We start from the raw sequence: 13208 nt of genomic DNA on the forward strand, positions 1-13208 counted from the left end.
GGCTTTTACATCTGGAAGATGCCACAGTTTTTAAGGACATAGCTGGAAGCATGTATCTGCATTTCCAGATACACACCACAGTTCTCCTAACTTTTACCCATACAATATGTAATTTTGTTTCCAAAGTTTCCCTGAGCTTTAGATCTGGTTTGTTGAACAGTATGGCATTCCTGAATATTTACACTCTGCTTTCCTTTAACTTGCTCAGTGTGATACATCCATAGGAGTCAATCCTCACAACAACCTTGTGGTGAACGTTGGGCTGAGAGGAGGTGATTGGTTCAAAGTCATCCAGTGAGCTCTATGAAGTCCTATACCACAGTACTGTGCAGTTTTCCACAATTCTGAATTCCAGTTTAAGGGTCTTTTTGTTTGTTTTAAAGGATCTATTGGTTCTCTTTTATCTGTTCTTTATATATTCTTGTGGCCAGTGCTTAAACAAGAAACTCCTATCTTCCTTACAATCCTTAGAATACGAACATCGAAGTAGAAGATGTCCGGATACGGGCTGTCTTTTCCGCCTCTCGCAAACGCATCCCCGTTACGGAGGGTTACGTGGAAGTAAAAGAAGGAGGCACTTGGAAGCAGATCTGTGACAAAAACTGGACCACAAAAAATTCCCGTGTTATCTGTGGCATGTTTGGATTTCCAGCAGAGAAGAAATATAACATCAAAGCCTACAAGTAAGAGTGAACTTTTCAAAGAGTTACTTACATTCTTGAACTTCAAGAGTGCAAAACCCATGCAGATCTATTTAGAACCAATTGTTTCCAAACTGGAGTTGGAAAAATTCTGGTAGTTTCTATGTGTTTTGTTGCCAGTGTCTGAAGTGCTTCAACTCTTAATTTCCTTCCCCATTTTTGACAAAAGAAGGCCCTCGGACAGCTGCAAAACATATCCTTTTGAGCAATAATTTGAACTGTTTGTCCTGTCCAAAGATGGAGAGAGCTCTGAAGGCCCCAAACCTCTGCTTTCCATGCTTGCTCTTCAAGTTTCCATGAAGGGTTTTTCCTAGAGTTCCTTCTCTACAGGATTTCATTGGCCATGTTTCAAATACTTTGTCAGTGAAAAATGATGAAACCAAAATTTGGGGAAAAAAGAAAGAACGAGGGTCATGGAATAGAATCCTTAAAAACCGCAGCACAGTGATTTCTTTAAAAGTCTACCCTGGATTCTTACATGTAATATACTTACACACCATCGGTATATAAGTAATTCCAGATGGCCTGGTGTGTTTTGTTTTGCACATGGGGAAGAAACAGTCACATGTCTACACCAATGTTCTGGCTTTCTTAGGAACTCTAGACTCCACACGGCTTATAACTCTACCTTCATGTGAACTGCTTGCTGCTTTAATGTGGGGTTGAATTGCCAGCTTAGCTGCTCACTCAGAGTAAATCTGATTGTCTGCTCTGTAAGTAGAATCACAACTGCCTGTCTGGAGGGAATGAGTTTCAGGCTTGGTGACTAAAGTCTTTCCTCTCTTCAATGGGGACATCTTGTTCAGTTTCAAGTAGGAAAATGGCTACATACTGTCAGTGTGATAGATTTGTTTATCTCCTTTTCTTCAACCCAACAAATTCCCAGAGAAGCTTCCAAATAATTGCAGTTGCTTAAAAGTAGATGATCATCACTAATAATATATTAAATACAGGTAGTCCTCAGTTAACAACCACTTGTTTAGCGACCGTTCGAAGTTACCAATAAGATCAAACACTTTTAAAGTATGCTGTTTCCAAACTTCAGGGGTGATATAATGAGAAGTTTTTGTTCCATAGAGTGTTTGGGAAGCGGAAGGTCTGCAGTCAAAAGTTCAGTAACTGCAGTCCAGTTTCCCTGAAAAATGGCATGTCTTCCATATCTATTGTTTATTGCATTGTATAACCACATGGGTGTAGGTTAATCTTTTCATTCATCCCCAGGAAGGTAAAGGCAAAAACTCACTTAGTTCAATATTGACTCCTGGTGACTTCATGAACATGCCCATGATGTTTGCTTCCCAGCATTATGGAAGTGATTTGCCATTGCCATCTTCCAGCATATTTTTATTTCCCAGGCTACCCTACAGCTCTAGGATTTCCAGATCTGCCCATGTTTAGACTTTAGAGATCAGCCAAGGTTGGTGAGGTGCTGCCATCTCCTTAAAGCAGTGTTGTCCAAACTTGGTCACTTTAAGATGAGTGGGGAATTCTGGGAGTTGAAGTCCACTCATCTTAAAGTGGCCAAGTTTGGACAACACTGCCTTAAAGCATACAGTACATGCCTTGTGTCCTCCATGGAATGTATTGTTTGCACTGTAATGCGGACTAAAATCTTCTGTAGTTTTCTGATTGCATACTGCAGAAGATAGAGAAAAGGGGCTCCTTGAAAACCAAAAAGGACCACCAGCCAGTTCCCCACAGACCCTCCTTAGCAGCTGACCCAAAGCTACCCAGTTTCAAAACCAAGGGAAAGAATTTATAAACCTCTCGGTGTTGGTAGTCAGCCAATAGTATCTCCCTTTCTCCTTCAAGGAACTTGCTGCTGTTGTAGATTCATATCCTGTCAAGTGAAAGCAGAGATTCCATTCATGTCTTTACCAGTCACTTGGATTCAATCCTTTTTACACGTGATTCCAGAGGCCCTGTTAATCTGGGTCTAATTCCCGTGGTCTCATTCTACGCAGTGCCGTCATAAATTGCTCTACCCATGGATGGGATCTTCCACTCACACTATGGTTCTGCAGCTGGGAAGCCAGATGGGCTCCTTTTGCAATAAACTGACCTCGTGCTTCGGTAGGCAGCAGATTAAAAAGGCAGCCTTGCCTGTCGAGCCAAGCGTTTTCATTTTTAAATCTGACCGCAGCATTTCTGTGCTGAGGTAACCCATGTGAAGCTGTGGAGCCTCGTATTGGTGGGAGGCAAAATGATTCACAGATGGGACTTTTTGCTAAAGCAAACAATTTAGTTCATCCCGCTCCTAGCTGCCAAACTTGCTGTTTAGAATGTCATCTAATTTCTGTTTGGAGTAAATTTATGTTAAAGGAAAGATCAACTTGGAAATTCTGATAGTTTCCTTTTATACTGTTTTCTTACTTGAGTTCAATCAACGATGCTGTTCTAGCAGCAGAAATATGCAAGAATGGTCTTGCTGAATAGTCTACGGTCTGTTAATACCACAAGCTCTGAATTTCAGGTAGTCAAGTATATACTTTTAGGAATCATACAGGGGCCTTTCAAATGGGTAAGGCCCTGGCTTCTATCGTCCCAGGAAGTAGAAAGGGCATTTGGTTGCTGCAGAATATAATATTTTTCCTGAGCATTTTTCCCATAGCATCCTCTTCCAACCTTCCCATATTTTGGGATTGCATTTCCTCATGTTTCCAACTGGCAGGACCAGTTTGGTGAAAACTGCCCCCATGTTGACCAATCTCATACATTATGCTTAATCAGAGCTTGGTTTAAATCACAGTAGCGTTTGCACATGATGCTAAGTGAGAACCAAGCAACCCATGTGACGTCTTAGCACCATACGTGAAATCATTTTTTCTCTCTGATATTCAGAAGCATTCTATTTCTGACCTTCCAAGTGTTTTTGAGCTATCACAGCCTCTCAACTACCCATGACACAGAAATCCTTCAAGGCAAGCTTAAACATCTGAAGTTGAATTAGGGGCTCTCACTCATAGGTATGATGTTACACTTACAAGCTTTGACAAAAAAAGATTGACTGACTGACTACTTGCAAGTTGAAATTGGATGGGAATTGTTTTTTAGCAAGACAGAAGTGAACCAGCTGAGAGTTTCCCTTAGGTTTTGTAACCTCTCGATTGCATTTTGTCTTGTTTTTTAATCATTTTTTTATAAATCATTTATACATTTTATAAATCATTTATGTGGACAAAGAAGTTACAGAAGTTGTACAGTTAATGTTCGGTATCCTGTGGATGAAAATGAACCATAAAAACAAAATACGTTATTTTTAGCAATAAGGAAAAGGATTTTAGTCAACTTTTTTAATCTCTGAGCTGCGCCAAAGTCTCCACTATTTTGTTATTTTAAAATATCATTAAAAAAAGGAAAACTACTAAAACATGGGGTAAATAGTTTCTTACTTCCCTACTCCAACTGATATACAACATTTTAAACATTTAAAAACGTTCATAAATTTTTGATTTAAGTTCTCTAGTTTATTCTTTTTCCCCTTAAAAACCATACCATAAATGCTTAAATTTGCCTTGCTGCATAATATGTAAGGAAGCTACTCTTGCTTAAATTTGGTCAAACTTCTGTTAGGAATATATGCTCCTAATGTGGCCATTGCTGCATATTCTCCAAGTTTAAATTCCCAGTCCGATATCATTTTCCAGTGTTATGCTACGTGGTGCTCCTCAGTTGCATTTTCCAGATACCTTCTTAGCAGGTGGTTTCAACACAAATTTACTTTAAATATCTGGCATTAGAGATTAAAATAATGTTATCTGCATTTATTGCACTTCTATGACACCTTTTTTCCGAGCACTTAAGGTGGCTTTCAGAAATGGTGTTTCCTCTGATTGTATCCCATAACAATAATTTAGTGTGATTGGGTTGGTTTAGAGCAGTGTTTCTCAACCTTGGCAGCTTGAAGATGTGTGGACTTCAAGCTGCCAAGGTTGAGAAACTCTGATTTAGAGAGTATGACTGTCAAAGCCATAAAATCAGTTCCAGGGTTGGGATAGGGCATCAGACTTGGGTGTCTCTGAACTTAGTCAAATACTTTTTCACCAAAGGAGGTATCATGGATCTTGGAGCAGTTCTGTATCAGCAAGAAAAACAGATGACTCAATAATGAAACAAACCAAAAGTTCTTTCTTCTTATTTTCTTATTTACAGACTCTCATCACTTCATTTGCAGTATAACTTTGAGCAATACACTTTACTAAAATGCTCCGTATAAGTCAGGAATGGTCAACTTGTATAATGATCTGTGAGAATGTCCTTGAGAGACAGGAGAAGGAGCAGCAGTCTAGGCAATGGTCAGATACAAGGCAGTTTAGCTTGCAGAGGCAATGAGGGCCTGGCAAATGTCTCAGAAGGGACCCCCCCCCTTTTCTTGGACTATAAAGGGGGGGAGAGATGTCCTTTCAGACTTGCAAGATTCTGTTACTGCAACTTTACAATTACAATATAGTGTTAGTACTCATGGCTGGAGCTTCTTGTCTGGACTACCTCTAAGGTCTGCCAACTCGTGATATTGATGCCATATTGAGTTCTTGGGTTAATTTCAAAATCACCAAAGTGGACTTCACATACAGGTTCTGAATTAAGGCCATCTTACTCCCTTCCATAACAAAACTATTGTTGACTTTTAACAAATAGTAATCTATCATGATTTATTCCCCTCTCCCATGTCCAGAAATAGTATGAAAGTTTGCCACAGATATTGTGGGCAGGGCTATTGTGTTCCTTTCAAATGGTTCCTATTAATCCTTTTAGCTTCCCAGAGTTGTTGACAGTCTTTTACTGAATTTCTCATCCAGATGCACTTGGAGATCTGGTTTGTGTTCTCAGACTGGTAGAAGAGCAAAGCTGATTTCTCTCTTTCCTCCTAGTCTGATCTGAAGGACTTGAAAGCTGTGGAAGGAAATGATTGCTTAAAGTATCTATAATGTGTCACAGAGGATTTCCTTTACTTCTTGAATATAATCCTTGAGGGTTTTAGCAGTGAGGCCATGAAAGGTTCTGTTCTGAACTAGCAGATAAACCAAAGGGATTGTTCCCTCAATTGATTTTTTTCCCATCGAAACAGGCTGTGTGGCTTATTGGTTAATCCTACACTAGGAATAAGGAGGCCCAGGTTGAAATTTCTGTCTAGTACATGCAGTAACTTTCATCCTTAACTATCTTTGCTGTTGAGCAAAGTTGGTTTAACACAGGATGCAAGAGGTACAGCTGATCAGCATCTCCTCTGCAGCTTCCAAAACCCCCTAGAATGTGTAGGGCCAAAACGTTCAACCCCTTAATTTATTTTCTGCATTTTGTTTTCCCTGGGAAAGGAACTAAGGGGCCAAAGGAATATCTGAAGACTCATGGGACTCTAAGATACCCTTTTCTTCCCTTAAAACTCATTTCCAACACCTGCCCACGGGCACCTGCAAGGCATGTAGGGGAGCTAGTGAGATCACACATATGATCATGCAATTGATGCAAATTATATAATTTGTGCCATGTATTCAGTGACAACACTGTGTGCATGATGTCATCATGGCTTCTATCATATGCCTGTCCCACCCTTTGGTAGTCCTTGACATGTCACCCACAATCCAATGCAGCCCTCATACTGACATAAATCACGTATTCCTGCCTTAAGATTATACTGTTCTCCCTTAAGGAGTACTGAAAAATATAACTCGACTCATTGCAGTCAAAAGGTGCGGATTAAAGGATAAACTGAATAGATTACCCTTTGCTTTTCTAGCATAAGGGCAGAGAGTAAACGTATTGGCCAAATTAGTTTGATTACTTAATTTGTATTGTTTATTTTAATTCATGATCTTTTGCAAAATGGTTGGATATGAATATACCATCCAATGGCATGATCTGCCCTGGTAACAAATGCATGTAGCTTCTTTCAAGGAGTCGTCCCTTTCCTGCTTTTGGCATCTACTGCAGTCTAAGACAGTGACACATGTTTTCAGATTATTATGTTTGCCTACTTGGTTGTGTGAACTCATCTGGCCCGGACGTGAGCTGTATAGGAAACGTTCTGCCCCCCATGCAGGCAAACAGCTGCTTCTGCTGAATGATAGATCTCCCCAGTTCTTACCTTAGTGGTGGGTTCTTAACAATTGTGGCATTCTTCCTTCTCTTCAAGGACATCAGCAAGCAGAAGAAAGCATAAATACTGGGCTTATTCTGTGAATTGCAAAGGCACCGAGTCACATCTCTTTAGCTGCAAAATAGGTGATCGTATCAGCACATTTGGTGGGAACATTACCTGTGAGAAGGGGATGCCGGCAGTGGTAAGCTGCAGCCCTGGACTTGCCTTTGCCCCCGGCAGCCACAACGGCTTCAGCAAAGCTTTCCGTCTGGAGGTAAGTGGAAAAAATTCTCCTTGGTCTTATAGGGAACTTGAATTTGGAATGGAGCATATTACTAGCTGTGAACGTTCAGGCCAACTTTGAATTCACTTCTAAGGTAGAAGACCTTGGAGCTAAGGAGGCTGTAGCCCTGATTCCTTTTCACTGTTTCATTGCATCAACCTGGATCCAATGCTTGACCATTTGTGAGCTGTTGCTTATTATTTATCATATTAATTTCTCATCTTTTCTCCAGGAAGAGCAGATGTATTCATGGTTCTCTCTAGTTTATCTTCTTAAAGACCTGTGAAATGGAGTTGATTGAGAGATACAAAATCACAGCCAATGAGCTTCATGGCTGAATAGGGATTTGAACATAACTTTTGATCTTTGCAAGATACCTTAACCCAGCTTTCCTCAATTTAAGTACCCTCCAGTTGTGTGGACTTCAATTCCCAGAATTCTCAGCAGTGGTCATGTTAGAATTTCCCTAATTCTAATTAGAGAAAACTGTTATAATCATTAAATTAACTATGGTACTTCATTTCTCAAAAGCAGATTGCTTTCCAAATTATTCTGCTTGGAGTCAGGAGTTGAGGTAGGGTAAAGGTCTCCCTGGTCAATCTGTTGAGACAGGGCAATGCAAGATGATGTCACAACCAGGAACATTCTAGGGTCTGAGTTGCTTGCTGAGAAATTCTTGTGTTGATGGCTTGCAATAATGCCTTCCTTCAATGCAAGTGTTGGCAGTGTAACAAATTTCAAAATTAAAGTGTTCTGTAAACATTTACAGATGTAAAACGGTTAATGTTTCTTAAGATTTCACTTTTCTCACATGAGATCTCAAAAGATTTCAGGCTAAAGCACAAAGGTCTTCTGAAGTTTGATAACCTTATTCAATCTTGGCTACTTGAATTTTAAAAAATGGTGGCACTCACACTGTGGTGTGGTATCACAATGAGGCTGATCTTCTCAAGAAGTAACTGATTGCTGTGGTTAATCAGGAACGGGCTCTCGTTTTCTAGCCTTGAAAACTGCAGATCAGGAAGAAGTCTATGTGGTTGTGGATCTCTTGCAAAAAAAACTCTTATCGTTGAAAGCACAAATCTTCCCATTTCAAATAATGTTAGGCAAAGTTGTTACAGTGAAACTGCATAGTATCATTACATCCTGAGTAAGTTTATGCACTTACTCCTTAGCTGTATTTCTGTCACACCAAAAGTGAGCAAAAGTCTGCACAGTCAGGGGCCAAATTCTATTGGGATAAAATATCTTAGGGTGGCTGATTGCAACTAATCATGAATTCTTTGTCCATATTTGGTCATTATTTACAGAACTGTGAACATAACTGGCTGGAATCCAGTGATGGGATAAGGCACCCATTAAGTCTGAACAAGATAGTATTCTTTACCAATGCTTTGTGATTGTATATTAATAGTAGAAACCCTGTTTCCTAACTTGCCTTTTTGGTGTATGAATTCCAGCAAATTTAATGCTGGATCAGCCTTCCATCCATCTCAAAAAATGTAAGTGACACACATTTCATGATAAGTTTTTATTTTCTCCTAAATAAGATCATAACATTAAAAAAAAATGAGAAAATGTTTTGGGACTTAAAGGTTAGGAGATGTTTAAGAGACTATCATAAACAACTCTTCTCCTAATTCCAAGTAATTAATGCCCCCCCAAAAACACCCTCCCCCCTGCAGATCCTAATTTCCCAAAGTTCAGCATTCCAAGGTATACGCTTGTATTTCCTGCTCCCCACCGCCCCAGGAACACTAACAATATTTTCAACCCACCATCATCCTTCTTAAAATGTTGCATTTATTTTTCACCCTCAGTTGCTCAAAACATCACATTGACCTAACAAATATTAAGAATCATATTCTTCAGAACCTTATTTATAACCTTCTCCTGCTTTGACTCAGGATGTTTTGGAGTTGCAGAACAGCACAAGTTTCATTTATTGCTGGACGCAGTGAAGCTCTTGGCAAAACCTCTGCCAAATTCTTGATCCAAATTCTTTTGTTCAAGCCAACGGACTGCTGCTTTGTTTCTTCCAAACAGACAGTTATTCTTATTACGCAAATGTTAAATGTGGACAGTTGGGCATTAGAATTCCCAAACTTTATGTAAGGGTGGACTTGTAGCTTATTAGCACGTAGTGACAGCAAAAGAAACACGAGGAAGACTTATTTGTTTTTAATTTAGATGGATATTTGATGCTGCCAACTGTTTCTGCGTTAGCACCATTTTTGGATACCACAGACCTGCACTCATATTTAAAAAGCTGAAAACTGCCACATTTGACTTCTTAAGTTAGTACCAAAGATAGCAATCACAACATAAACATCATTGAGGTTGGCTGCTTCTGGAGTTGTGAACCCCCTGAAAGACTCCAGATTGAGAATGTATAGCAGATCCTGATTCTTTTTATATAGAACCCTTTTATATAATACAATTCTTTACCTGGAAACACTTATCCTTGCTATTAGTATGGTCTTCTAATCCCAGCTGTGATGCTAGTGATGGTGCATCTAACAAGGTACTCAAGTTTTGGCTGCCAGAACTGTGCATAGATTGTAAGGGCTTTTTCACAGGCTGTTGTGCAATAATTGTTCTATCTTGATTATGCATGTCTGTGGAGCAGCTCATAATTGCATTCAGTGTCCAGGAAGTTTGTGTGGTAGCTAGGAAACAAGATGACTTTTCCCTTAGATCAGTGTTTCTCAACCATGGCAACTTGCAGATGCATGGACTTCAACTCCCAGAATTCCCCAGCCAGCATCTTAAAGTTGCCAAGGTTGAGAAATACTGCCTTAGTGTTACATCACTCAGTTGATGTTAGTGAAGCACTCAGTTAGCAACCAGTGTCTTTAAAAAGGTCCAACATCTATCCCTTTCTTATTAGAGCACAGACGTATCATCCTTATAGGGATTGAGGTTTATTACAACATCCTGCTAGTTGCTGTTGCTGTTGTTTCTGGTGGCATGAACTGGCCATTCTGTTCGGGGGGTGAAGTCATCTATGTGCGCAATCATCTGGGAAAGCAAAGGAAAGGCCTAGAAACTAGCAAGGAAGAAACAGTCCCTTAAAAAAAAAAGCAAGCACCGGTAGATCCGCAAAAGAGCCAGGCAGTGTGACTTACCTTTCCTGCAAGATGGGAAGAGTAGGAAGCACGGGAATGACCCGTCAGAACTTGCAGTGGCCCTGGTCTGAACTGAGCACCATCCAACCCCATTTCCAACCCCCTGCAACCCAGACTGGAATTTCTGAAGGTGGCTGAACAACGGCTGGGGAGATAAGCAGCTTAGGCTGCAGGGCAGAAGGGCCCTAAGTGAAAGTCTTAGGATTAATTGATTTCTTATATTTACCACCCACCTTTCCTTAAAGAGCCCAAGGTGGCATCTGTGGGATCACCCCTCGTTTTTATCCTCACAACAGCCACCTACTCTGTGAGATGGGTTGATCTGAGAGAACCTGACTGGCCCTAAGTCACCCGCTAAGCTCTGTGTCAACTGGGGACTTGAACTTAGGTCTCCACAGTCTCAGTCCAACACCTTGATGACTGTACTACACTGACTCTCCTTGAGTTCTTGAGAGGATAGAGAGTAAGCAGGCTGTCAGCCTTGTGAGGTAGTCCAGACAAAAAGCACACCCAGGAGTAATAGCTCTATCTTTATTGTAAGGTCACATTAACAAAATCTTGCAAGTCTGAAATTGCATTTCTCCCTTCCTTGCCTTTACAGTCCAAGAAACTAGGGAGAGGCCCTTCTGAGACATTTGCCACCCTCCCATTGCTTCTGCGGGCTCAGCTGCCTCTTATCTGACCATTGCCTAGTCTGTGACTCTTCCTCCTGTCTCCCAAGGTCATTCCTCCACACCATTACATAGAGAGAGACTCACTAAGCAAGTAAGACTTTATTAGGACACACCTTTGGAGGGTAACAGGATGAGAGCTACAGATGAAACACTGTTGTGTTTGCCTGAATCCGCCCCCTTGGAAGGTCTGAGTGGGCATGGAGTGGGAATTTTATGGCTCACATCTGAACTGCAGTTCATGCTGACCTTCCTTGAAGTCCAGCAAATAAACATACAAGACAACGGGGGGACTTTCACCATTCATGTGCATACGTGATCACAGCAAAATTGACCTCAGTTATCCACAAGACTCCTGAATTGTAAGAACAATCTTCTTTTCTGAATTAAACTACAGATCAGGTTACCTGGCACAGAGTTCCTGGGACAGCCTGTTACCACGCAAAATCATCAAGAGTTTGCTTTTATTCCAGGACCAAGAGTGGATAGATCTGTAATACTTTTCTTAGGACTCCCCCCACCCCTTTTAGCCATAGAGAATATATGCACATAATGTTCTTGGATGATGAAGCATTTTCAGTTTATTTAAAATATTTCCTATGACCTGTTGACATTCTTGTTGGGGTTTGGAGGTCTCTAAAACCATCAGGATAAGCCTTGTTTTAACACCACATTTTAAAAATGCAATCTCCAGATCATTAAAGTGTGGAATAGGTGAGATATGTATATAGGAAACAAAGTTCTACGTGTCACTTAAGATTAAATGATGCAATTTCTCCCCCCAGCTCCCCAACTTTTGAACATTTGCATAAATGTGCTTATATCACATAATCTAGCCCATTCTTCTCCAATCTGGCACCTTGAGAACTACAATTCCCACAATGCCAAATGCTTACACTTTAGCTATCCTTACTGGGAATCTGGAAGTTAATAGCTGCAACATACCTGATAGGCACCAGGCTGGGGAGGGTGATCTAACCTGCTTTCACTAAACATAATGAGTAGCATCAAAGCTCAACTTTGGACTATTGAAAAACCTAATTTGTTTCTTTAGAACAGTGCCCAGTGAGAGGTAGACTAATATTTACAGGGAGTTTGCTGGATTAGTTCCAATAGATGAGCAAGACTTTCTGACTCTCAATGGTTTGATAAAAAGTAACACATCTATCTATCTATCTATCTATCTATCTATCTATCTATCTATCTATCTATCTATCTATCTGGCACTTAAGTCAGTGAAGCATTTTCTCTACCCCTGGAGCTTACTGCAGAATGTTAAAAAAAAAGTTGAAGAGAACTAAACCTTTCCTTAGCATGTGCAAAGATCAATTTTAGACCCATTTCTGGATTCATTATGTCAAGGTATGCAACCTGGTATCCTTCAGATGGTTCAGAGTTCCTACAGCTGGTTACGTTGGCTGGGAGTAATGTTGGTCATGTTGGCTGGGTGTAATGGGTCTTACTCCAAAATATCAAGCAGGCATGAGATGGTCATTCCTGCATCAGAAGCCCAATTTTAACTGGTACAGTATACAGATTATAGAGGTAGGGTTGGAGTTGGTTTCAAATCCTTCACAGCCCAAAGTTTAATGTATACTTTAAGGCAGGAATGTATTTATTTTTTATTTATTTATTAAATTTATCCCCGCCCATCTCCCCCCAATGGGGGACTCTAGGCGGCTCACAACTCGTTAAAAACAATAAATAAATATACAATTAAAAACCTATACACACAATTACTAAAAAAGAAGGAAAGAGTCCAGGAGGCCGATGGTTCAGAGCAGCAAATGCCAGGCCCCTAAGGGGCTAGCCAACCCAACACTTGATGTCTCCCCTCCCTGCCCCGGGCCAAGTGGCAGGGCCAGATCTTCAAATCCCTCCAGAAGGCCAGGAGTGAGGGGGCCAATCTCACCTCCAGGGGCAAGATATTCCAAAGGGCAGGGGCTATTGCAGGGAAGGCCCATTTTCTGGACCCTGCTAGTCAGAGCTCTTTCACCAAGGGGGTCCAGAGCATGCCCCCTCTGTGTGATCAGGTGGGAGGGGTTGAAGTCATGGGGAAGAGGCAGTCCCTCAGATAACCTGGTCCCATGCCATGTAGGGCTTTAAAGGTAATAACCAACGCCTTGAATTGGACCCGGAAGCAAACTGGTACCCAATGCAGCTTGTGGAGCAACGGTGTTATCTGGGTCCTTCTTGGGGCTCCAAAAGTAGCCCGCGCAGCTGCATTCTGGACCAGCTGTAGCTTCCGGATACTCTTCAAGGGTAGCCCCATGTAGAGCGCATTGCAGCAGTCACTAGTAGGAATGTTGTATCAGCAGCTCCATGCCACCCACAGCACCCCAGAGA

General features: G+C 41.0%; 1 protein-coding gene across 3 annotated transcripts in view; it reads left to right on the forward strand.

The window, feature by feature from the left end:
* The window catches only part of LOXL2 (lysyl oxidase like 2), a 74440-nt gene that overhangs the window by 35209 nt on the left and 26023 nt on the right, over positions 1–13208 (forward strand). For all 3 annotated transcript variants that reach the window (XM_007426009.4, XM_088151887.1, XM_088151888.1), the window contains 2 exons: positions 472–683; positions 6835–7054. In XM_007426009.4, the coding sequence (XP_007426071.1) occupies positions 472–683; positions 6835–7054 (432 nt within the window). The remainder of the gene's footprint in view (positions 1–471; positions 684–6834; positions 7055–13208) is intronic.

The sequence above is a fragment of the Python bivittatus genome, unplaced genomic scaffold (assembly GCF_059951505.1).
Source record: "Python bivittatus isolate LINGU-HERP-01145 unplaced genomic scaffold, Pbiv_v1 ctg000680_np1212, whole genome shotgun sequence".
NCBI classification, from domain to species: domain Eukaryota; kingdom Metazoa; phylum Chordata; class Lepidosauria; order Squamata; family Pythonidae; genus Python; species Python bivittatus.